This window comes from Pelodiscus sinensis, chromosome 1 (genome assembly GCF_052426305.1).
Source record: "Pelodiscus sinensis isolate ZL-2025 chromosome 1, ASM5242630v1, whole genome shotgun sequence".
NCBI lineage: Eukaryota > Metazoa > Chordata > Testudines > Trionychidae > Pelodiscus > Pelodiscus sinensis.
Genome location: NC_143052.1, coordinates 112,803,368 through 112,827,436, shown reverse-complemented (window position 1 = coordinate 112,827,436; position 24,069 = coordinate 112,803,368). Strand labels below are relative to the sequence as shown.

At 44.5% G+C, this 24,069-nt stretch overlaps 1 protein-coding gene across 1 annotated transcript; it reads left to right on the top strand.

Annotated features, from left to right (window-relative positions):
* The first annotated feature begins 966 nt into the window (after window positions 1-966).
* LOC102447223 (aldo-keto reductase family 1 member B1-like) lies at window positions 967-21,573 on the top strand. Its single transcript, XM_006135479.4, has 10 exons — window positions 967-1,127; window positions 4,569-4,736; window positions 9,221-9,337; window positions 12,295-12,372; window positions 13,552-13,674; window positions 16,752-16,858; window positions 17,015-17,096; window positions 18,043-18,126; window positions 18,996-19,078; window positions 21,024-21,573. Exons 1-10 carry the CDS (start codon window positions 1,062-1,064, stop codon window positions 21,064-21,066), a joined length of 951 nt encoding a protein of 316 aa, XP_006135541.3. The 5' UTR covers window positions 967-1,061; the 3' UTR covers window positions 21,067-21,573.
* The last annotated feature ends 2,496 nt before the right edge of the window (window positions 21,574-24,069 follow it).

Below are 24,069 nucleotides of genomic sequence, written 5' to 3'. Positions count from 1 at the left end.
GAGATTAGACCTTACACATACATTGGCTGTGTCTACATTGGCATGATCTTGCGCCAAAGTGGCTGCTTTTGCGCAAAAACATGGTGCCTGGCTACACTGGTGGGGAGTTCTTGCACAAGAACACTGACGTTCTAATGTGTGAAATCAGTGCTTCTTGTGCAAGAACTATGATGCTCCCACTCCGGAATAAGCCCTCTTGTGCAACTGTTCTTGCACAAGAGGCCAGTGTAGACAAGCAACATGAATTTCTTGTGCAAGAAAGCCCTATGGCTAAAATGGCCATCGGAGCTTTCTTGTGCAAGAGAGCATCTACACTGGCACGGATGCTCTTGCGCAAAAGCACATCTCTTGCACAAAGGCACATGCCAGTGTAGACGCTCTCTAGCACAAATACTTTAACGCAAGAACTCTTGCGTTAAAGAGTATTTGCACAAGATCATGCCAATGTAGAGGTAGCCCCCGTGTTGATCCGGCCTTTCCTCAGTGGTGCTGAAGGACTTGTGTGTACTCACTTCTGATCCCGCCCAAAGTTTTGTAGATGGCTCCGCCTGGCTCTTTGCCTTCCAGCATAGAAAGAGGAGTTACACACTACCTGGGCTTTTGCAGTCCTCAGTAGAAATTAGCCTCCACCGTCTGGCCTGGGGGCCTGAATGAACTGGGGGGCGGGAGGAATCTGCAAGCTACTCTGGATCACTCCGCAGAAAATCCCAACCCGGGAGCTGGACCATGCAACAGTAAGGAGGCCGCAGGCAATTTAGGCAAGATCTGGGCAGCCCTTGCAGTGAATGCTGCACGAAGACACATGCCCACAGCCTGCCCGGCCAGCCAGCACTGCGCCGCGCACAGAGCGGGCTGCTCTGGCTGGAGGCAGGGGAGAGTGAGGCAGCTGCTGCTGCTCTGTACCGACTCGCCCTTCCCAACGTCCCCGCTTTCCCCGCCCGCTGCTGCTACCCGGAGACCAGCTGCTGGGGCGGAGCCTGGCTCTATTAAAGGGGGGGTGGCGGCTGCTTCTTCTCCCCGGGCCGGGAGTCAGGGGGAGGTGGAGGAGCTGCTGCGAAGTCATGGCGAGCTACGTGGCGCTGAACACGAAGGCCAAGATGCCCATCCTGGGGCTGGGCACCTGGAAGGTAGAGCAATTGCAGGCGGCGGGCTCTCGTGCATGGGACCAAGCGGCCAGCAGCGCCCGCGCCTTTGCATCGTGCATCGCTGCGTGCGGAACTGCTGCTCTGTTTGCAGGTGGTCCCCTCCCTTTGCAAAGTGCGCGCCTCCAGCGGCCCGCCTGTGTGTGTGTGGCGTCCCATGGCAGGCAGCCCCCCCTCCCCCCGCCGCCCCCAGCTCCTCCTGAGCACTGGGGAGCTCCTCAGCGATTAAGCATAAGAACTGGGTTGCTTGTGGCAACCCCCTTTCCCCCCACGAAAAGCCTCCTGCCCCGTAATGCGTCTGCAGGGCTTGAGATGCAATGGGGGCGGGGGGTCTAGCTGCGGTCTGTGCCACCCCCTGAATGGCTTTCGGGCATTATGTAACCTCTGGTGTGTCGCCTACGCGCCACAGCCCTGGCTGTCTCTGAGACTTGCTCGACAAAGTTGTTGGGCGCATGGCGGCTCGCGTTAAATCCATGCGTTTTATCGCGGGTGCTGGGAGAAGGAGTGTAAAGGCTTCTTGCACTCCCAGAAGTGGTCTAGAAAATGGGCTGACCTATTTAAAGAGGCACACTTAAAAATAGCGTATCCTGGCCCGGATTCTTTGCCTCTCTTAGCTCACCCTGTTTAAAAAAGAGAGCCTTTTAAACACTCAATTTCCTTCTCAATGCTTAAGTTTCCTTTTTAGCACTTCTGGCTGGTTGGATGAAAATCGGTTGAAAGCTAATGAAGTCAGTTTCACTTTTAGGTTCTTCTGCAATGTGTGGGCTTCAGAGGCTGCAGGAGAACTTTTCTTTGTTTAAAACAACTGTTTTTATTGACCTTTAAAGATTGTTTTTATTGGCCTTAGATTTTTTTTATTACTTATTTTTAAAATAAGTATCATTTTTGAGCATCATGCTATTTGTCAGTATCTCTTTAAAGGTGAAAGTAGAAGGGTAGTTTCTAGAAAATTCAGGGCAGGGACTGTGTATATTGTACATTGTACTGTGTATGACTGGTGCTTCATAAATAGCAACCCATACTGTTTCCAGAGGGGGCAGGGAAAGAAACAGCAAGAATTGTGATTTTTAGTTAATACAGCCAGGAGTTTAGATTTCTGGGTTCTGTTCCTAATTCAGACTTCAGATTTGTGTGTGACTTTGAGGAAAGTGTTTATGCCTTGCTTTTTCATCTGACCTACTTTACAGGGTGTTGAAAGGATGAATGTCTCTCTTGAAAAGGTCTACTAAAGCACAAAGCAGGACTGGAGATATTAGAGATGTGGCAAATCTGTCACAAAGGATTTTGCTAAAATGTCATTGACTTTACCAGTGCTTTCTGTCTGTGATGCCCTTCTGTTTTCCACACAGATTTATATAGTACTATTTTTACAACAGAGCTCCACATCTACATTATGTGGTTCTGCAAAGATGAATGTCATAGGATCCTGCAAAATGCTATTTCAAATAGCATGCTACAGTAGAATACAATAGTTGACTTGTAGAACAGTATGTCATATTGTCCACTGTGTATTCAAGTAAATTTCCTTCTATCTTTCTCCTTTCTCACTGGCTGAGGCTCACATACTCCTGCTCCTTATTCAAGCCCCAAGTGCTAGGGGGGCAGGATATACCATAGCATTGCTTGAAATCCAGTATCTGCATATTTTTACCTTTTGAGAGCAGCAAGCTAGTGTTTTAAGGGAACTCAATATTTCAAGCAACTTTTGAGCATCAGTTGGGTTTATGTAATACCTGTCCAGGCTTTTTTTTTTTCCTTGAGCAAAATGTTCTAATTTTGTTGTCTAATACACACTGAAGACTCTGAAATCTAATATTGGTTCATAGCAAGATATCCACTGACATCTTGTTGTCTAGCCATGTGCCCTGAGGCACAAGTTCCTGATCTGCAATAGTTCAGAATGAATAGATCACCATGGCTGGTGGGGGAAATGCTTAACACTTCCCTGGAGAAAACCAATTTCAACTGCCATGCCCAAGTGCAGGGATTCAAAGCAAGAGGGCTGGTCATTGGTACTTAAGTGACTCCCTTGCTGTACCTTGAGCTGAGTGCATTCTGAAGAACAAGGGCTAGTTCTGAGAACCCTCTCTAGAAAAGCTCTCTTTTTGTTAGCATTTTAAAGAACATTTGAAATCTTCCCTCTGCAGTCTGTACGTCTGCCACATTACTTCTTGCCACCTATTCTCTTTTCAAAGTAGTGCTTCCAGTCTTTCAACGGTCAGGAAGCTTCTGAATTTCCCCAGCCTCCTCTTTTGTATGACACTTCCCTTTCTGATCTTTAATACGTAGCTCTTCAATAGCACTTCTTGTCTGTCAAGCTGAGAAACTTTTACCATAAAGATTATTATTGGTATCCTCACTTTACAGATGGGGACACTGAGGGACAGAAATCAAGTCTGCCCAGCATCACACAGAACTTAAGTTACCTGATTCTCTGTCCCTTGCCTTTCCCAATGCACTGTACTGCCTCCCATATGCTCAGCTGGAACGTTTGTTCCCAAGATAGCCCTTTTCCTAGGACTAGTCGAAGGGTGTGGCTAAAGAGCCCGCTCACACAGAGATCACTCCTGGACAGCTCTTCAGAGCAGGGTCCTGGTGAAAGACAGCTTTATTTTGCTAAGTGATGCATGTGAGGTGAAGGATGGATTCTTATAGGGATTGTTATGTATAGTCAATGATGATAATATTTACCAGGCAACCTCAGAGAGGCACTTTATTGTTATGGTTGCAAGTGCCCAGATCCCTGGGAGGTGTACAGCATGGAAGAAATAAAGTACAGTAAAACTCCATTAGTCCAGCATCCATTGCTCCGGCACTCCTGATGGTCCAGCACCTTCACTAAGCTGGAAGTGCTCTGGGCAGCCAGACAATTGGAGCTGCTCTGCACCCGGCTTCCCCGATTCAGCCACTGCTGAAACTGACCAGCAGCTGAATCAGGGAAGCTGGGGCAGAGCAGCTGGGGTGCTGCCGGGTTGGTCCCGTAGCGCCGCCCCTCGGCACTGCGGGACCAACCCGGCAGCACCCCAGCTGCTCTGTCCCAGGCATCCCCCAAGAGCAGCTGGGGTGCTGCCGGGTTGGTCTCGCAGCGCCGAGGGGCGGCGCTACCAGATTAACCCGGCAGCACCCCAGCTGCTCTGCCGCAGGCATCCCCGATTCAGCTGCTGCTGAAACTGACCAGCAGTGGCTGAATTGGGGACCCCTGGGACAGAGTTGGAAGGGGGGGGCTATTAGGGGTCTGGTGTGGCATCCCCCCACCCCAGACCACTCAGCCCCCCTTCTGATAGGCCGGCACCCCTGGGTCCTAAAGGTGCTGGATTATCGGAAGTTTACTGTATTGGGGGTCTTCTGAGCCTCTAGCCACCTAGGAAATGGGATATTTTGCAGTGCCCATTCATTGGGTTTTTTAACTTTTTTTATTATTCTTAGTCTCCACCAGGGAAAGTAAAGGATGCAGTGATGGCTGCCCTTGATACTGGATATCGCCACATCGACTGTGCCTACGTGTACCAGAATGAGAATGAAGTAGGGGAGGGGATCCAGCAGAAAATCAAAGAAGGGGTTGTGAAACGAGAGGACCTCTTTATCGTCAGTAAGGTATGGATCTGGCAAGAAGAACCAAAATCATGAGGCAGATTCCATGCCTCCGGAGTGTATCGGAGGAAGAACAAACACTTCACTCCCAGTTGACTCTGGGATAAAGCAATTCAAGACCTTGTACATTTCACTCTTAATTTGCACTTCCTGCTTCAGGTGGCATGGGTATAAAGGGCAGGCACAGGGAAGGATAAAAGGCATCTTGGATTCTCTCCTGGTTGGAATGACTCTTCTCTAGTGAACATGACAGCAATGGAGGTGGGAATACTGTGCCCTTCTAGTGATTAAGCCCAGTATGCTGGTCTTACAATGTAGAACCTAGAGCTGGACTTCAGGTAAGCATTCCTAGACTTTATGGCCAGAAGGGACCATAACGGTCATCTAGTCTGACAGCCTGCTCACAGAACCTCACTCACCCACTCTTGCAATAGACCCCTACTACTTAGCTGAGTTCAGGCCTGCTGACGGGGGACAAATGAGGTAGTTGCCTAGAGGCTGGGGTCAGTGGCTGGGGCCCTTTAAATCACCACCAGAGCACCACACCATGCTCTGCACAACTCCTGGAGGCTGGGAGGGGGGAATGCTGTGGTCCAGGGGGGTACTAAGGGCCGGCTTGCCCCGTCAGCCCAAATCCCTGTTCCTTTCTGGGGTGCAAAGCTGGGCACCCCCACACAGCTTGCCTGAGGAAGCTGTCAACCCCTCAGCTAAGTTACTAAAGTCCTCAAATCATGGACAGGCATTAGGGGCTACAAGATGCCCCCCATTTACAGTGTAACTTCCAGAGCGAGGGGGAAATGCTGCGAGGTACCACTTGGGTCTCCCATTTCTGCTGCTGGAAGGAGGACCAGGTTGTGGCCTGCTGAAGCTCTGGCCTGTATTCAGACAGGTATTCCAGTGTTGCAACACCTAACTTTGAGGCAAGTAGAAAATCTGGAGGAACACACTGCAATTCACAAAGCCTGAGTGAAGTGCCGAGGCTCCTGTACAATGAGACTGACACCCAAGCATGCGATTCACAAAAGCCAGCACGCCAGGCGGGGAGCTGCCTAATCTAGCCCATGGGAGATGGGGTTGGAGAGATGTGTAGGCTAAGCCCTGCCTCGCTCTCTGAAATAGGTTCCTGTCTTTGCTAGTGATTGACAAATGGGAACTGCTCTCCTGGTGTGTCTATGCTGCGCCATAGCTCGAAATAAGATACACAATTTATGCTATGTAAATTGCATGGCTTATTTCAATCTTATTTTGAAATAGCTTATTTTAGACTTTGGTGCAGTCTACACAATGCCAAATTTTGAACTAGCCTGCTGTTCCAAAACGTCCCTTGCTCCTCCTGAAATGAGGTTTACAGGGACATCGGAATAGCAAGCCATTATATATTGAAATATGCAGGATAGCTATTTCAGGATACTCCAGTATCCCAAAATAGCATTGCAGTGTAGATGTAGCCCCAGAGCCAAGCAGCTTAGCCAGTTGAATGGCTTTTTGCGAGTATGAGGTAGGTGGGGGCCTTATACAGAAGTAAATAACTGTTAAAACTGGTTACACTATTACTGTTATTTAACTGGTTGGCCGAATAGCTGGTGCAGGATAGGGATATTAAAAAGTGGTTAATTAAGTGACCACGTAGCTGTTAGAAAAAAATCTTAGCAGTTACACGGTGCAGGCTCTGCAATATTAAGCTTACACTGCTGAGCCCACAGCGCAGCCAGCTCCTTGGGAGCTGGTGTGTGCTGGAAGCCGGCTTTTAAGTTGGTTTCCAGCATGCACCGGCTCCCGCGCCCTGCTCATGCTTATCGGTTAACTGTTTAAACGCTCACAAGATTACATCCCTAGTGCAGGATAGCCTGGCTGCTCTTTTGATAGGGCTGTGGGGTTGGGGTCCCATTAGTGAGAGGCTGCCAGAGCTGTTCCAACCTGGCATGGCTGGCGGGGCACTGGATTAATGGTTAAGGTCCAGTTAACTGGTTAACCAGTTGGTATTAGGCTAACCTTTTGCAGCCCTAGTGCCTGACACTGCACACAGTGGTGGTGCTGTCTGTTGTGTGATCTCCAGTCCAGTGGCTACAGCACTCACTGGAGCTATAGAAGACCCAGGATCAGTTCTCCCCACAGACAGAGGAGAAGAGAGGATTTGGATTGGAGTTTTCTATTGCGCAGGCGGGTGGGCTAACCACTGAATTATGGAATTTTTGTGTGTGCACAAAAGAATAATAATGCAGTAGCCTTTTCATTGGGATTCCCCTTTGTGAGATCCAGAGTCCAGTCCTTCTGCTCCAATCCCTTTTCTATTATTTATCCAGAGTGGAATAGCTTCCTAACGCTAGGTCTACACTACAGTGGTAAGTTGGAAAAAGAAATGCAATTTACAGTACACAAATTGCATATCTTTTTCCGCTTTAATATTGAAAGAGGCTTTTCTGAAATTTGGCGCGTCTGCACAGTGCCAAATTTCAGAAAAAAGTGCTCTTTCAACACTCCTCAAAAAATGAGGAGTAATGTTAGTTCGAACCAAGGGGTTTGGTTCGAACTAATGCATCCTGGCACGCACTTTCACTTTCGAAACAGCTGGCATTCGGAATAACACGCTGGCGAGATCATGCTAATGAAGTGCGGGATATTTAAATTCCCACTTCATTGTCTAATTCAAATGACTGTATTTGCATCCCTAGTTCAAAGTAGGGTGCAAGTGTAGTCATACCCTTAGGGAAGCAGATAGCTGTCTTCCCCCAACTTATGCATAGCTTTGGAGCTTGGTGAGAGAAAGGCATCCAGATGCCTGTGAAGGGAAGATGCCAGTAGTGTGCATGCCCAGAGGCAGAAACATAGGCTCGCTACACTATAAGGCTACGTCTACACTGGCATGATTTTCCGAAAATGCTTTTAACGGAAAAGTTTTCCGTTAAAAGCATTTTCAGAAAAGCACGTCTAGATTGGCAGGATGCTTTTCCGCAAAAGCACTTTTTGCGGAAAAGCGTCCGTGGCCAATCTAGACGCGGTTTTCCGCAAAAGAGCCCCGATCGCCATTTTCGCGATTGGGACTTTTTTGCGGAAAACAGTACTGTGCTGTTTACACTGGCCTTTTGCGCAAAAGTCTTTTGAAAAAAGACTTTTGCCCGAATGGGAGCAGCATAGTATTTCCGGAAAAGCACTGATGATCTTACATGAGATCGTCGGTGCTTTTCCGGAAATTCAAGCAGCCAGTGTAGACAGCTGGCAAGTTTTTCCGCAAAAGCAGATGATTTTGCGGAAAAACTTGCCAGTCTAGATACAGCCTAACGGTATTTCAAAATAGTAACTCCTAAAATAACAATTTTGAAATAGCATGTCCACACTGCAGGGAAGCCTCTAAATTAGTCCGAGACAGGCTCCCCTAATGTGGCTGCACTACATCGGTTTAGAGCCCCAGGAAGCACTGGGGCATAATTATGCTGAATGGCCCTGGGGAGGAGCTATTTTGAAATAGCAGCAGTGGAGCATCACCACTAACAATTTCAAAATAGCAATTTTGAAATAGGCATTATGCCTTGTGAAGTGAGGGTTTATTATCGTGGATGCTCACCTTGTTGTTTCGAAATAACAGTATAGTGTAGACGTGCCCATAGACACCTAGGGAACTCTCACCCTGTTCAGATGTGATGCGAACAGGTAACTGGCTAACTAGTACCCAGGAGCAGCCCCTGCCCACAGTCTGCCACAGACAGAGGGCTGCTCTAGCCCCACAGGGGCTAGGAGCTGGCTGCCTTGTAACGGTTAGGGATGTAAAACTAGGATTAAACAGTTCACTTCATTTAACCAGTTTTTAACCATGATCCTGCAGCAGGGTGGGCCCAGCCAAGCTGGAGCAGCCCCCTGCCCAGGGTGTGACAGGGCCAGGGATGATGGAGCCGGGGTCTCACCTGCCCTCTCTTGAAGCCAGGGCTGCGGAAACAGCTGGCATGGCCAAGGTGCCACCTGAACCTGCCCAACGCAGGGCTGGGGCAGAGCTTCCGGTGTGGCTGGGGCCAGGGTTGCCACTGGTCTCTCTGCAGCCCTGTCTGGGTTCCTGCCACCTAGCCCAGTTACCTATTCGGTAAGCTTAAGCTTACTAGGTAACCAACTGTTTATATCCCTGGTAACGCCTTTAGCTAGCCACACTCATGCAAGAGGTTCCTCCTATCTCCCTGCTTCTGGACACACATGGCTGAAAAGCTTCCTTACTCTGTAGCCCTTAGTATTCCCTTTCCAAATACTGTATCTTGCAATAAGTGGCTCCTTATTGGAGCCATAACCAGTGAAATTTGAATAAGTCAGAACCCAGTTTTGTCAGTAAACTGCTAGGAAAAATACCAGCATCCAAAAATCTTCCCTCTGTCTGTGCTCTGAGTGAGCCTTGTGAATGGGGTTAATAAGATTCCCAAACCTACCTCCTGTAGCTGTGAGATGACTTTGTCCTGCTTGGGAGACTCTTGTAAGAGAATTTGTCTTGCTTGGTTTCCCTTTTGTAGCTTTGGTCTACATTCCATGAGAAATCGCTGGTGAAGGGCGCATGCCAGACTACCCTGGATGCACTGAAACTGAACTACCTGGATCTGTATCTCATTCACTGGCCTTTAGGATTTAAGGTACTGTAACATCTAACACTTCTGTTTCTTCCTGGTGGATTCTGGAGGTGCACCGTCCTCGTGGTAAGCTATCCCATTACAGCCCCAAACCTCTTACCCTACAGACACCCTTAAGGAGGATTGAGCTGTCTCAGCATCACTCTTTATTTCTGTGTATTAGGGATGTGAAATCCCATTTAATAGGTTAACTAGTTAAACATTGTTTTAACCAGTTAACCACTTACAGGGTGTGCAGGTAGGCCAGGGCCCAGTCCAGCCCCACTGGTTGGAGCCCCCATCCTCACCTGCCAAGGCCAGGCTGGAGTTGCCTGACCCACCACCACAGGCAAGGGCTTTTCCAGCCCAGTCAGAGCAGCTCCTGCCTGCGGGGGGAGGACCCAGTCTCTTCACGAACAGAGGTTGCTGCGGTGTCCCACTGTGGGTTAACCTGAACCAGTAAGTATCACCCATTAAGGGTGATGCTTACTGGTGTAACCCTTCTTCCAGGTAGGCCTGGCAGTAACCAGGGCTGGGTTCAATATCTTGGGGTCCATCTCACATAGAACCGGCTCGAGCCCCCACCCAGTAATCTGGAAAATTCACACACCCCTGGGTGCCTCTGAGAGGCAATGCTTCCCCACTCACAAGCACTGAGTCTGAGTGTAGGAAAGAAACATTTAATGGAGACAGAGAGAAAAGTCATACGGCATTAACTTGGGGAGACCACCACAAACAAAGTTCATAACCTAAACATGAGCTAAGCCCCCCACCCCAGCCAAGATTCACCTGAAGTCCAAAGAGTCCGACACCCTAAAAGTCTCTGTCCCTGATCCATGCCACCCAGAGTCCCGAAGTTCACCCACAGGGTTTCACCTACCAACCTGGATAGAAATGAGGGTGGGAGGATAGATGGGGGTGGGAGGATAGATGGGGGGCACCTTATGACACTCCGCCACGCTCCACCAACTGTCTCATCCCATGCCACCAGATGCGCCGCTGGTTGCTGCTCCTTGCCTGCTGCCGCTCCACGCCACATCACTGGTCACTGCTCCTCACCTGCCGCCGCTCCTACCAGCCACATTACAACACCAGCCAGTGATTCCCACCAGCCACTCTTCTGGCCGCTGCTGCTTCACTGGCTGCAATGGGTCTGGTGCTCAGCCAAACCAGTGATTTCAGCTCTCTGTGATTTCAGCTCTTTAGCCACCAGCTGGACTGGCAAAGGAATCCAGCTTCCACTAGACTAGCAAAAGAAAAGACTCCTCAAGAGACTGCTTTAAGTCTGTCCTTAAAACAAAGTGGGGGGGGGGGAGGAGAAGGGGCAGGTTGGGCCAGTCTCAACTCACACCTGCCAGGTGTGAAGCAGGCTGACTCAAGCCCTTTAATCCTTCCCCCCAGCTCTGTTCACTCAACTCTGGAAGGGGGGAGGCTTGTTCCTCCGAGATCTCTTACCGTGATGGTGGTGTCTCTCCTGCAAGCACTGGTGGCATGTGTTACAGTTCCCACATTTAGGGATAGAGTGATTACTGACCCCGCACAATAGTCCCAAATATTTACAATTCTCCACATTCCCTTCCAACACTGACCTTCCATCAGCCCTGGCTGAATGGGATTTATATAGCCACACCTCATATTCTCTCCTGAGCTGTATTTACATATCAGCAGTTAATTTCCTTGCAAAGCTAAACAATTGTAGCAGGCACATCCACCCCTGTTTTTAGCTGGCTGATAGCAAGCAGCAGTTCAGCCCCTGCTTACACTGGTCAACTGGGTAACCTTTCACATCCCTACTGTGTATTCAGCTTTGTGGTATGAGTGCACGATCAAGGCTTTTGTTCCTGAAGCAGAGCATGCTGCTTCTACCACATTCCCTGCCTCTGTGGATCCAAAGAGAGAGGAATCTGGGATCCAATCCAGGTCTCCCACATGGCAGGGCATTTTATACCTTTAACTCTGACTCCCAACTCCTTCTCTACAAATATATATACTTGACTACAGGCTGACATATGGCTTGTCTTCCTCTTTCTGGGAAGTTTTTATATATACTTCTAAACACTATGCCAGATTTTCTTTGCTGTTGGCAGTGAAATGAGCTTCTCTCTCACACACAACCCCTGCTCTTGGAGTCCAGAAGCACAGTACAAACTTCTAGTTACCATCTGCCAATAACAGCCCCTGTTATTCCATAACCCTTGGAATGTGCAAGTGGCGACTGTGATTATAAAGCCCACATTCTGGTTAAGATGTAGTTGAAACTGTGCTTATGTCTCGCTTTGACTCTCCTGTCTTGGCTCTTCCTGATTAAAAAAAAAAAAAAATACCTGTCCTTGGTATGCTGTGCAACTCCCAAATGCACTCTCCAATATCTTTTAACTGTTTTTTGGTGAGGACAAAGCAGATGAAACAAGGCTGGTCGGGTATCACTGTTCAGCAGACAGGCTGTAAAGGAGTCTAGGAGCTCTTAATAATAGCGAGAGCATAGACTGTAACTTAAACTCACAGGCTGCGTCTAAACTGGCATGATTTTCCACAAATGCTTTTAACAGAAAAGTTTTCCATTAAAAGCATTTACGGAAAAGAGCGTCTAGATTGGCACAGATGCTTTTCCGCAAAAGCAAGAGGCAATGCCAGAATGAATAAGGGAAGTACTTAAATAGAAGTAGAAGCAGGAGCAGCCTGAGGCCAGCTGCGGCAGCTGGCGCCCCAGGTGGAACGCGTGATCGGCGCCCCCGCCTGCAAGGCTGTCGATGGACTGACGTCATTGGCGGGCGCCCCCGTGACATCATCTGGCGCCCCGGGCAGCGGCATCCTAGGCAGCGGCCGAGTCCGCCTATAGCCACGGGCTGCCCCTGAGTAGAAGTCCTAAAAGTTAAAGCTACTATACAGAATCTGAGTTCAGTTTGTTTACCCAGGTATTCTAGTCTTTCAGCAAAAAATTCAACAGAGAATGTTTTAGCCTTTCTGCTTTGTATTGACAGGCTGGAGAGCAGGAGTTTCCTGCAGATGAAAAAGGCATGATCATACCCAGTGGCACAGATTTTCTGGACACTTGGGAGGTTGGTCTTTTGGTGATATAAATATCTCTCTCTCTCTCTCTCTCTCTCTCTCTCTCTCACATATACGCACACGCACACACACACACACACACACACTTTATATTTATTCTAAAGTATTTGTAAATACTTTAATTTTTGCTTTGCAAATAATTTACAGTTCTATGTAAATATGCCAAAATTTGTACTTCTATATAAGTCTGATATTTTTGTTCCATGGATAATGTAGCTCACAGAAAATTTCATCTGAAGAAATGGGTTTTGTGCATGATAGTTCATGATATTATATGACTACGTCTACACTGGCCCCTTTTTCGGAAGAGGCATGCTAATTTTGAAAGTGGGAATAGGGAAATCCTACTTTGAAGTAGGAATAAGAGACCCTCCGGAATAGGGCTTTATTCTGGAGGATCGGGCCAGTCTAGATGCTTTTTTTCCGGCTTTTCCCCAAGCTAGGAAAAAAGCGTCTAGACTGGCCCGATCCTCCAGAATAAAGCCCTATTCCGGAGGATCTCTTATTCCTACTTCAAAGTAGGATTTCCCTATTCCCACTTTCAAAATTAGCATGCCCCTTCCGAAAAAGGGGCCAGTGTAGACGTAGCCTATATGTATACGTATTTGTTAGTCTTTAAGGTGCAACAGAACTACTAGCTTTTAAAATTACAGACTAACACGGCTACCCCTCAATCTTTGTAAATTTCAGTTCATATAGATTCCAACTTAAAATTCAGGTTAAAGCTTCTTTTCTAGAATACTCAATCACACACGGACTGTCACAGTAAATTCACTGAAATTCTCACATTTGTGAAAATTGACAGCTCTGCCTATTTGCAGAACTAAAAGGAGAATTGTAGGTTTCATGTACTACGCGCAGTCTTGAGGATAATTCAATGCTGGCCGAATAATCGACTGTTTGACGCAGGTAATTATTAACTCTCATGCTTATGATTAATAAAAATGCATAAAAGCTCTCAAATCCAGCAAAGAAATCTCAGACAAGCCTGAAAAGCATTCCTCTATGCATCCTTTTCCCTGGTGGACTCCAGAATATAAGTGACAAGTCCACTAGAGTCCTATCACTGATTATTGTCAAAGAAATGAACCATGCTAGCAGCAAGAATGCCTTTCAGATCCTGCTTTGTGTATTTGGTTTCATCGACTCAGATTCTCTTGTCCTCATAGGCTATGGAAGAGCTGGTGGATGCAGATCTAGTGAAAGCCATTGGAATCTCCAACTTTAACCATGATCAGATTGAAAGACTTTTGAACAAGCCTGGGTTAAAATACAAGCCTGCCAACAATCAGGTAAGCTGCTTTAATAGCTTCAGGTTAATGTATCGGAGATCAAGAGGATCTGATCATGTCAACTCTTGTACAGCGGGGAGGTAAGGAGTGGGCAAATAGAGCAGGCAGAGGATGCATTAACAGTCCTTGTAGAATTCCGAAGGTCACTTGAAGCAGTGGATGTTAATAAATATATAGCTCTTACAGTGGTGTACAGATGAAAAGCACTAAATGGTACAATTCACACCTCTTTAGTCCACACTGCTGCGATGTAGACTACCCTGGAGAAAACTAAGAGCACCATTCTCCAAGCAACTGAGCACCTTCCATTCCCATTGACTTCAGAGGAGGTTGCTAGACTTAAGCCCTAAGTGAGAGAATACACATGTTTATAACCCGAAACATCTCACCTACACTTTTGTTACTAGCAACAGTTACAGTAAATGCGGGAGGGGGTAAGTAATGGTGTAGGGGGAAATAACCAAATTTCCTGGCTAGTCTGTTTCTAAACTTTCAAATGCAAAATAAGTAGATTGAGGTTATCATCCCTCTTTGGTAGCATGGTTTAATGATCAAAGGTACAAAAGGGAGTATTACTTTAATACCTAAGTGAAATATAGAATAAAATTTGCACCCCATTCTTGCATCTTGTTACCAATAGTAATTATTCATCATCAATATTTGCCTCTTTCCTATGGGTGTTGAAAGTACGTCTTACCAATTAAGTAAAATTATTTTAGAAAATTAATCAAAGAGAATATGGATCTTTTTAATTCAAATTTTTCATTGTAAAAAAGTGATGGGCAAGCACTAATGTTAGTCTTTGATGGAAGGTTTTTTTTCTTTAACTCAAATACTTACCACTGTGTAGGTACCCTGAAAATTCCTTCAGTTGTCCAAAGCCTCAAATGTCCAAACTGAGCCAATTCCCCGTGACATAGGGCCCAGAAGTTCAGCCATGAAATCTGGCCTCCCCCTGTGAAATCTGGTCTTCCATGTGCCTTTATCTTGTACTATCCAGAATTACCAGAGGAGACCATTGTGTGTCCAGCTGAGTGTCCTGAACCAATAGGGAGTTGCAGGTGAGTCAAAGTTATTTTAGGCAGGCTGTGGTATCGCTACTCTTCAGTGCTACCTTCAGAGCAGGGCAGCCAGAGGACAGTGGCTTTTGGCTGGCCATCCAGTTCTGAAAGCAGCATCCCACCAGCAGCAGCCCAAAAGTAAAGGTGGCAATACCATATCATGGCACCCTTATTTCTGTGCTGCTGCTGACAACCGCTCTGCCTTCAGAGCTGGGATCCCATTCAGCAGCTACTGTTCTTCAACTGCCCAGCTCTGAAGGCAACACTACTACCACCAGCAGCACCGAAGTAAGGGTAGCAGCACCACAAAGCCCTATTACAATAGCCTTCTGACACCCACTGTGAAATTTCCAATTTAAATATCTAAAATCATGATAAATCTTAAACTTTTTAAACCCTATAATTGCAAAATTGACCAAAATGGACTGAAAATGTAGCAGGGCCCTACTCATGATATTGGGATAACCATAGTTGTACTGCAGTAATTAGCAGAATGTGGATCCAACATTAAGGGGCCTGCAGTCCTTTCTCCATTCTGCCTGATGTGCAGACGATGATCCCATTAAAAATGAATGGCAGATGCACACACATGCATTGTCTAGAAAAGAGATTCCATGTGAAGGCTAGGCCTATAACCAAGTTTAAAGAGAAGCTAGATAATTTCATGGAGATTAGGTCCATAAAAGGCTTTTAGCCAGGGGATAGAAATGGTGTCCCTGGCCTCTATTTGTCAGAGGCTGAAGAAGGATGGCAGGAGACAAATCGCTTGATCATTGTCCACCCCCTCTGGGGCACCTGGTGCTGGCCCACTGTCGGTAGACAGGTTACTGGGCTAGATGGACCTTTGGTCTGACCCATTACAGCCATTCTTATGTTCTTATGGTGGACAAAGCAACATGTAAAACTTGGTTCAGTATTTAAATTTTGGATGGGCAGGGTTACTTTCAACAAGAGCACTTATGCACAGCAGTACCAGTACCAAACATTCCTTTATAAATTGACTGAAAGGCATCTTACCCCTTAACATCAAAATTCTTACATTATTCTGACATATTGATCTGGAACACTACAATTCATAGTATGCATGCTACAGTAGTTTCCAAAACATCTGTCTCTCTAATTAGGAAAGCTAATCAATAAACCTTCAAATGAGTAGGTCTGTTTCTTCTCATTTAAATTTCACTTCAACTAGATTACTCTGACATTATGCTATTCTTTTGGATATCAACTTTATTGTACTGCTTCAGTTGCATAATTCTACATAAGAATGGCCATACTGGGTCAAACCAAAGATCCATGCAGCCCAGTATCCTGTCTGCCGACAGTGGCCAATACCAGATGCCCCAGAGGGAGGGAACACAACAGGTAATCCTCACATGATCCCTCTCCTGTCACCCATTTACAGACAAATAGAGGCGAGGAACATCATTCCTACCCATCCCGGCTAATACCTATTGATGACAAAACCTCCATGAATCTCTCTCTTTTTTGACCTTTGTTAAAGTCCTAGTCTTCACCACATCCTCTGGCAAGGAGTTCCACAGGTTGATTGTATGCTGAGTGAAGAAAAACTTCCTTTTGTTTGTTTTAAATCTGCTGCCTATTATTTTCATTTGGTGACCCCTAATTCTTATATTGTGGGAAATAAGTAAATAACTTTTCCTTATTCATTTTTTTCCACACCAGTCAGGATTTTATAGACCTCTCAAGTTCTGCAGCTGATTATTTTGTAAATCTTTCCAGAACAAAGTTGATAATTAAAACGTAGAAGTATAGTTTTCCCGTGCTCCTGCCTTGCAAAATCCTATAGTAACTGAAATGCAACAGATAAAACACAAAAGCAAAACAAAATTTCATAAAGATGTTGAACAACTAAAAGTTGCTTAATAATAGGCACTGGGTTCACAATTAGTCGCAACTTGCCAATGATATTTTCTGTAAGTGGAATAAGAAGTGATCTCTGAAACACAGCAGCAATAGTGCAGTCTGAGTAGATCTATGTCCTTGTGCTTGCAGATTGAGTGCCATCCATACCTTACCCAGGAGAAGCTGATTAAGTATTGCCAATCCAAAGGGATCTCTGTGACCGCATACAGTCCTCTAGGCTCTCCTGACAGGCCATGGTAAGAGAGCTTGCAATCTAACTTGGCTGATAGACAATGTGTGTGTTAAACTTGAAACTTTGAGGCAAGTTGAACCAAATAACACAGTTGTAATGGAACATGTTTCTGTTAGTATGTAGAACTTCCCACCATTAACTTTCTCTCTTGTTTTCACAGGGCTAAACCAGAGGACCCCTCTCTCTTGGATGACGACAAGATTAAGGAGATTGCAGCCAAGCACAACAAAACCCCAGCTCAGGTACCTGTGCCCAGCAAAGTCAGGTCTCTGCATTGTATATGCTGCTTCTTTTATAATGTGTCCCCATGTTCCAGTATTCTAATCTTGTGTCAACTCTGCAATCTGACTTGGTTTTTAAAAATTCCTTGTAAAGGTAAGGTATTAATGATCACAAGGTTATCTGGGTAATAGAGGAAAGGAAGACATCCAGCTTTCACCTAGCCATCACTGTACAACTCATTGCTGTTCAGTAAGGCTATGTCTAGACTGCAGCACTTTACTGGGATACTGGAGGTATCCCAGAAAAGCAATGCCTCATCCAAAGAACGTGTCCGCTTTTCTGAAAAAAATTCAGAAAAGCAGATGTGTTCTTTCACCATCCCTGAAAACTTCATGAAGAAGGGATGGCTCAAAAGAGCAGGTTTTTCTGAAATTTGGTGCTGTGTAGACATGTCAAATTTCAGAAAAGCCTCTTTCGAAAGAAAAGTGGGAAAAGAAATGCAAGTGATGAAAAGAGGTTCATTAGGAATGGAGTGGTTCTGATGAACAGTGTCTTAGGGTATGTCTGCACAGCAGGGCTTAGCTCAATTTGCATCGCTTATTTCGAGTTATTTCAAAATAGCTTATTTCAAAATTGGGAGCATCCACGTCACACATTTCAAAATAGAGCGCACTTCCTCCGACTTCTGTTACTCCTCATACAGTGAGGTTTACAGGAGTTTGAGTAAGAAGTCCTCCAGCTTGACAGTATTTCAACATTATTTTGAAATAACTCCCTGCTGTGTAGACGCGGACTAAGTTATTTTGAAATAATACTAGTTATTTTGAAATAATGTTGCTGTGTAGACATACCCTAAGTCTATATTGAATCTTAGCTCTAATAGTACTATTTGTTTAGGGCAGAAAGGTTCTGTCTCTTACTGGTGATGAATGACTTCTAAGTAACACTGCTGATCTGCTTATGCAGGTTTTGATCCGGTTCCATATCCAGAGAAATGTGATTGTGATTCCTAAGTCCATTACACCGCTTCGTATCAAAGAGAACTTTAAGGTAAGATTCCAAACAATATTCATGCTGGCTTTGAATCGGAGTAACTAGGTGGAGTCTGAACTCCCTATGTGGAAAGTAGCTATGCTTTTTCACGCTTCCCACGTTACCCTCAAAGAGGTAGAAGGTTTATTAGTACTCTTCACATGCAGTATACTGAAGGTTAAACTTACACTCTGGATTAAGGGGAAAAATAAATACAGAAAATGACTGTTCAGGGCCCTAGCTAGTTTTTCCCTTCTCTTCCCAAAGCTTGCCTAATACCTGAGTGGAATTATGTGCACACAAACTCTATACAAAGTAGTGTCAAGAAAATCACTTTCCTCTGCTCAGATCCAGTCCCTAATATCCCCTATATACACAAACTGTACATTTTACCATATGATTGTTCTTAATTCAGTGGCACATTGTTGAATTACCTGGGAATTAAAATACTTTGATTGTATGTAAAGTTTAACTATTCATGTTAAACAAGTTGTGAGAACACACATTGTATTTAATTGGAATGCTGAAGTTTTCAAATGTTGTGTTCGAAACAGTCAGGTAAAACATATTACACACAATCAGAAAAGTTTACTGAGAAACAAAATGTACAGGGTGAAAGTATAGCTAATTGTCTGTTTGTATTATAGCAGCTTACAAAAGCTTTCATTATAACTCACATCTGTCACTTCAGCTTATACCTTTCTCTGCCAATAGACCAAAGGGAAATACTTTAGTGATACAAACCATTCCTTGCTTTAAACCAGCACTGATTTTTCAGGTTAAGTTGAAAGTGTTTATGAAGCTTTTCTTTCAGTCTTGTGAATCTCTGATCACCTATGTCTTGACTACACTGCTTGAAAAGCTAATTGAAAGCTTTCTCTTGTCAGGTGTTTGATTTTGAATTGACTAAAGAGGAGATGGAAACCATCCTCACCTTTAATAGGAACTGGAGAGCCTGTGCATTCACCATGTAAGTGACAATGTTTGAAGTCACTGAATGCTAAGTATTCTATACAGAGGGCTTTCAAAAATATCCAGGAATTATTTCAATTTTACTGATGCTGGTTTGGGTGAAATTGTGGATGCATGTTTGTTTGGTTTTAACCCTGCAAACTGAAATTTGTCTAAGAGCTATCTGGCATACAGTTCTCTCCAGAAATAATTTTTGGGAAGGTTATTAACATCTTCATATGTGGTTTTAATTTTAATGCCTGTTTGATTTAAACTCTCATTTTTCAAGAAGAAAGCCTGAAAACAGAAATTCTTAGTATCTATTTCAAATCCTAGCTCTAATATGGGATTTTCTGTGATATTGGTTGAACCTTTTAACCTTTGGTATTTTCTGTGATATTGGTTTAACCTTTTAACCATCTGCCTCATGCTTTGTCAGTAGAGATACCCACCTCTCTGGAGTTTGTTAGATTTCTAACCACTTAATGCCAATGGAGAGTTAAGGAATTAAATGGCCATTAGTATCACAGGGGTAGCCGTGTTCGTCTGAATCTGCATAAACAATGAGAAGTCCTGGGGCACCTTAGACTAGCAGATTTATTGGAGCATAAGCTTTCGTGGGCAAAGACCCACTTCGTCATCTGCCCACGAAAGCTTATGTGCCAATAAATCTGCTAGTCTATAAGATGCCACAGACTTCTCATTGTTTAAATGGCCATTGAAAGTCCTATAACTTGAGGTACCTTGATGAGCTTCACCTTATAAAATGAAATAATTTAAAACAGATTTTTAACAGCTGTCATATGAAACCAGTGACACTTGTAATGTTCCACCCAAATAGATCTGCATTCCTAATTAGCTGTGTATGAACTTGACCTTACTTCTCCGCATGATGTTTCAAATTATCTCTTTGTTCCTTTTGGCCTGATAGACATGAGGAAAGCAGGCAGTTGTGATTATCTGTTGCTGGGTGGTTGTGTGGGATTCTGTTTAGTTGGGGGGGAAAGGAAACAGTCTATTTCTGGAGTGGGAAGTCTCAGACTTTAGGCAATCCCAGAACTGCATAGAGTTCGTTCATTTTCTTTCTCTCTCTCTCTGTCTCTCTCTCTCTCTCTGAAGTGGTTTCTGGAGCTGTGTATTAAAGGATGTTGTCCTAAATGTATAATAAACCCGTTTCAAGTAAAGTGTTGGAGCTCTGAACAAGGTTGTTTAAGCCTAAACAATAGATTTGTTTTTTTTCCTTGGGTAAATTTAAAATGGCTCATTGTTGTTACTAATATGGAGACCAGATGTTCCACTTACTATAGGGACAGTCCAGATATTTTTGGGCTGCCTTATATAGTGCCAATTACCCCAAAGCCCCTGTTTTTTGGAATCATCTGTAGTTTTCTAGATAGAATTCTAATACAATAACAAATTTAGAAAGCAATCTTTCATTTGCCTGTATTAAATGAAAAGTACAGAAATCTAAAGAAATGGGACACTTGATTTAGGTATTAAATTCCCAAATCTTGAGCCTGGCTGGCAAGCTTATTTGTCATAGAAAACTCATTTAATCTCTCCACCAGATTTTTTTTCACCATCTTTAAAATATAGACAGTCTCATGAGGGGTATTCCATTTTAAAAGGTTGATGTATTTAGTATAAAGTATTAGCAGTTCTACAGAAGTCATAGCCCAGATATCAAAACTGATCATTGAAAAATCTAAATTCCCCTTTCAATGACACAGCTTACACACAAACACTTAATCTAAAAAGCAATTAGATCGCCTTCCCTGTGACTTAATGATTCAATGCAAAGCTTGGGGAAGTTTGTGTATAAACTGGTTGTGTTTGAGGCCAATAGAGTTTAAAGCCTGTGCAGACTGCTGGTGTACATTCAGACCCTTATTTTCTGTCCAAGAAAAGGCCCCCATGCCAACATGTGATCTCAGAATAACATTTCTTTTTTGTCTTTTCCTTAGGTGCTCAAATCACAAGGACTATCCTTTCAAAGCTGAGTATTAAACCTGGTGGTGTCTTGCCATTCTTCTTGACCTGTGGGAATGGATCACTTCTATTGTTACTTCTAATTTGTTCATTTGTCCCTGTAACTGTCTTTCACAATTGCAGCTATCCTTCTGTAGCCAAAAATAGACATGCAGTGTAAATGCTCAAAGGAAATTATATAAGGAGTCTGAAGAACCAAACTCTGGATATCATTTTGACCTCATTAAATGGGAGTGTCTTTACCTACGTGGCTGGCTGGGATTAATTTCGGTTGAACAGAAAATGCAGTAGTTCAAATTCTCTGTTCACACGTTCAGAACAGGTTGGAGTATGACTGAGGTTAGTCTCTGCTCCCCTTTGGAAGAGTCAACTTAGTCCTTTTCTGTTAAATTTCTGGTTTTGGAACACTCCTTTGCCTTTTACTCCATGGTGAAGTGCCAGTTGTATGGATATTTACTACTCTGTGAACCTTTTTTGCCAATAGAAAACTGTTTTTGCTTGGAATAAAACATCATCTGGTTCCTATGTGTAATGAGATGATTATTTCATGGTGCCATGACAGTAATTCTGCAGTAGCTGCACACAAAAGGGGCAATCTCCAGCCCTCAAACAAGAGAATAGAAAATCCTTCTATGGCTAGGTCTCCCTGGCAGCAGAGTGGCCTAGTGGTTAGGTCCCAGAATTAGTCAACAGAAAAGGGGTACAGACCCCTGCCACTGGTACCCTGGTGTAGAAACTCCAGCCCATTATATGAGTGTAGTCCTTGACTTTGGGGATGGCCCAACAGTTTAGATTTTCCTCTTAGCTAGGGTTCTCACAGGTTTCCTCCTTTGTTCCAGGAGGATGGTGTAGGAAGCTTACTTCACGGCCAAGTAAACAGTTTTAGTTCCAGTCCTGCAGACAGCAGAACCACACTCCTGTCTTCTTACTGGTCAGCAGCTAACTGGGCCAGGCCCCTTCCTTTTATCCTGCCTCCAGGCCTGGCGTTGGCTACTAGTAAAGTAAGGCTTTGGTTAACCCCTGTAATGCCAGGCCCTCTTCTCTTCACTCCCTAACACCCTCTTAGTGTCTAAACACAAAGCTCATTTCACTTTCACACTAACTGCTTATGGAGCTGCTGCTATCCTTAAAGGATCTGCGGCTTTTGTGGTACTGATGTCAGAGCACAGGAGTATAGTATAAAAACCCAGCTAACCAAAAGGTTAATATACTTATGCCCCTTGGGCACTCAAATGCAATTGCCTTTTGTGTATGTGAGGGACTTTTAGCTACTTGCTGTTGCTAGAAAAACTTTAAAAAAACAACAAATAGTCTGGTAGCTCTTTAAAGACTTGCAAAACATGTAGATGGTACCGTGAGCTTTCGTGGGCACAACCAACCTTCTGGTCTTCTGAAGAAGTGGGAAGTCCAGATCCAAGAATAAATAAGGGAAAGAGGGGGAGGGGAGAGGGAGAAGGAAAAGAAATGAAGAGGAGGAAGAAAAAAAGACAGTGAGTAGACCAGCACTTGGAAAGGAAGATGACCAACACCAGATTCTAAACAGACCTCAGTACTGAACAGGTCATCTGCCTTTCCAAGTGTTAACTAATGGTCATCATCAAACTAAACAATGGCCTGTATGAAAACCTACATTAAGTATCAGGAAATCTAGTTAAAATGCACAATAGCCGTAAAGCCAGCACTTTAAGGATATGCACTTGCCTAAACTTTGAAGAAAAGTCATCAGCTGCATTTATACTAAAGGCCACGTTAGCCTCACAATGAAAGTCGTTTTAGTACATATTGGCAATGACAGATGGGGCTAGTGTCAATACCTATCTACCGCGATAAACGAGGGTTCACTGTACAGAGATTAATATGGGACATATTACTACACTTGCCCCTGAGGCAGGTCAAAACTGATCTAGGTATTTATTTTCTGACATAAAATCGGGTTTTAGAAAAGGAGAATAGCCCAAATGGAATCAGACCATTGGTCCAATAGCCACTATTCTGCTTCACAACAGGGGCCAGTTCTGAATGCTTCAGAGGGAATAAACAGAATAGGGCAACTTAAAGTGATTCATTCCCCATTGTCCAGCCCTAGCTTCTGGTAGTGAAAGACCTAGGGAGACCCAGAGCATGGAGGGGCATCCCTGATCATCTTGGCTAATAGCTGTTGATGGACCTGTGCTTCATGGACTGATCTAATTCTTTTTTTAACCCAGTTATACATATGGCCTTCACAACAGTCCTAGGGCTGACTGAACTGTGTGTGGAAGACTTTCGTTTTGCTGGTTTTAAGCCGTCTGCCTCTTAATGTCATTGAAGGACCCCCGGTTCCTGTGTTATGTGAAAGGATAAATAACACTTTCGCTATATCATTCATGAATTTATATACCTCTACCATATCCACTCCTAGAAACATCTTAATAGTTTCTAAGATGAACAGTCCCAATGGTCTAATCTCTCCTCATATGGAAGTTGTTCCATACCCCAATCATTTTTGTTGCCCTTTGTCCCTTTTTCAATTCTAATATATCTTGGAGATAGACTGACCAGCACTGCGTGTGATATTCAAGGTGTGACCATAACATGGATTTATATAGTGTCATGATATATACTGTCTTATTGGCTACGTCTAGACTGGCACGATTTTCCGCAAGTGCTTTTAACTGAAAACTTTTCCGTTAAAAGCAATTGTGGAAAAGAGCATCTAGATTGGCACGGATGCTTTTCCGCAAAAGCACTTTTTGCGGAAAAGTGTCCGTGCCAATCTAGACGTGCTTTTGCACAAAAAAGCCCCGATCGCCATTTTCGCGATAGGGCTTTTTTGCGCAAAACAAATCTGAGCTGTCTACACTGGCCCTTTTGCACAAATGCTTTGCACAAAAGGACTTTTGCCCGAACGGGAGCAGCATAGTATTTCTGCAAGAAGCACTGATTTCAGACAGTAGGAAGTCAGTGTTCTTGTGGAAATTCAAGTGGCCAGTGTAGACAGCTGGCAAGTTTTTCCGCAAAAGCAGCTGCTTTTGCAGAAAA

Excerpts from the sequence above, each read along its gene's own strand:
- LOC102447223 (XM_006135479.4), top strand. The coding sequence starts at position 1,062 with ATGGCGAGCTACGTGGCGCTGAACACGAAGGCCAAGATGCCCATCCTG. Across the intron at positions 4,737-9,220 it reads ACCTCTTTATCGTCAGTAAG|CTTTGGTCTACATTCCATGA; the intron begins GTATGGATCTGG and ends TCCCTTTTGTAG. Across the intron at positions 17,097-18,042 it reads ACAACAAAACCCCAGCTCAG|GTTTTGATCCGGTTCCATAT; the intron begins GTACCTGTGCCC and ends CTGCTTATGCAG.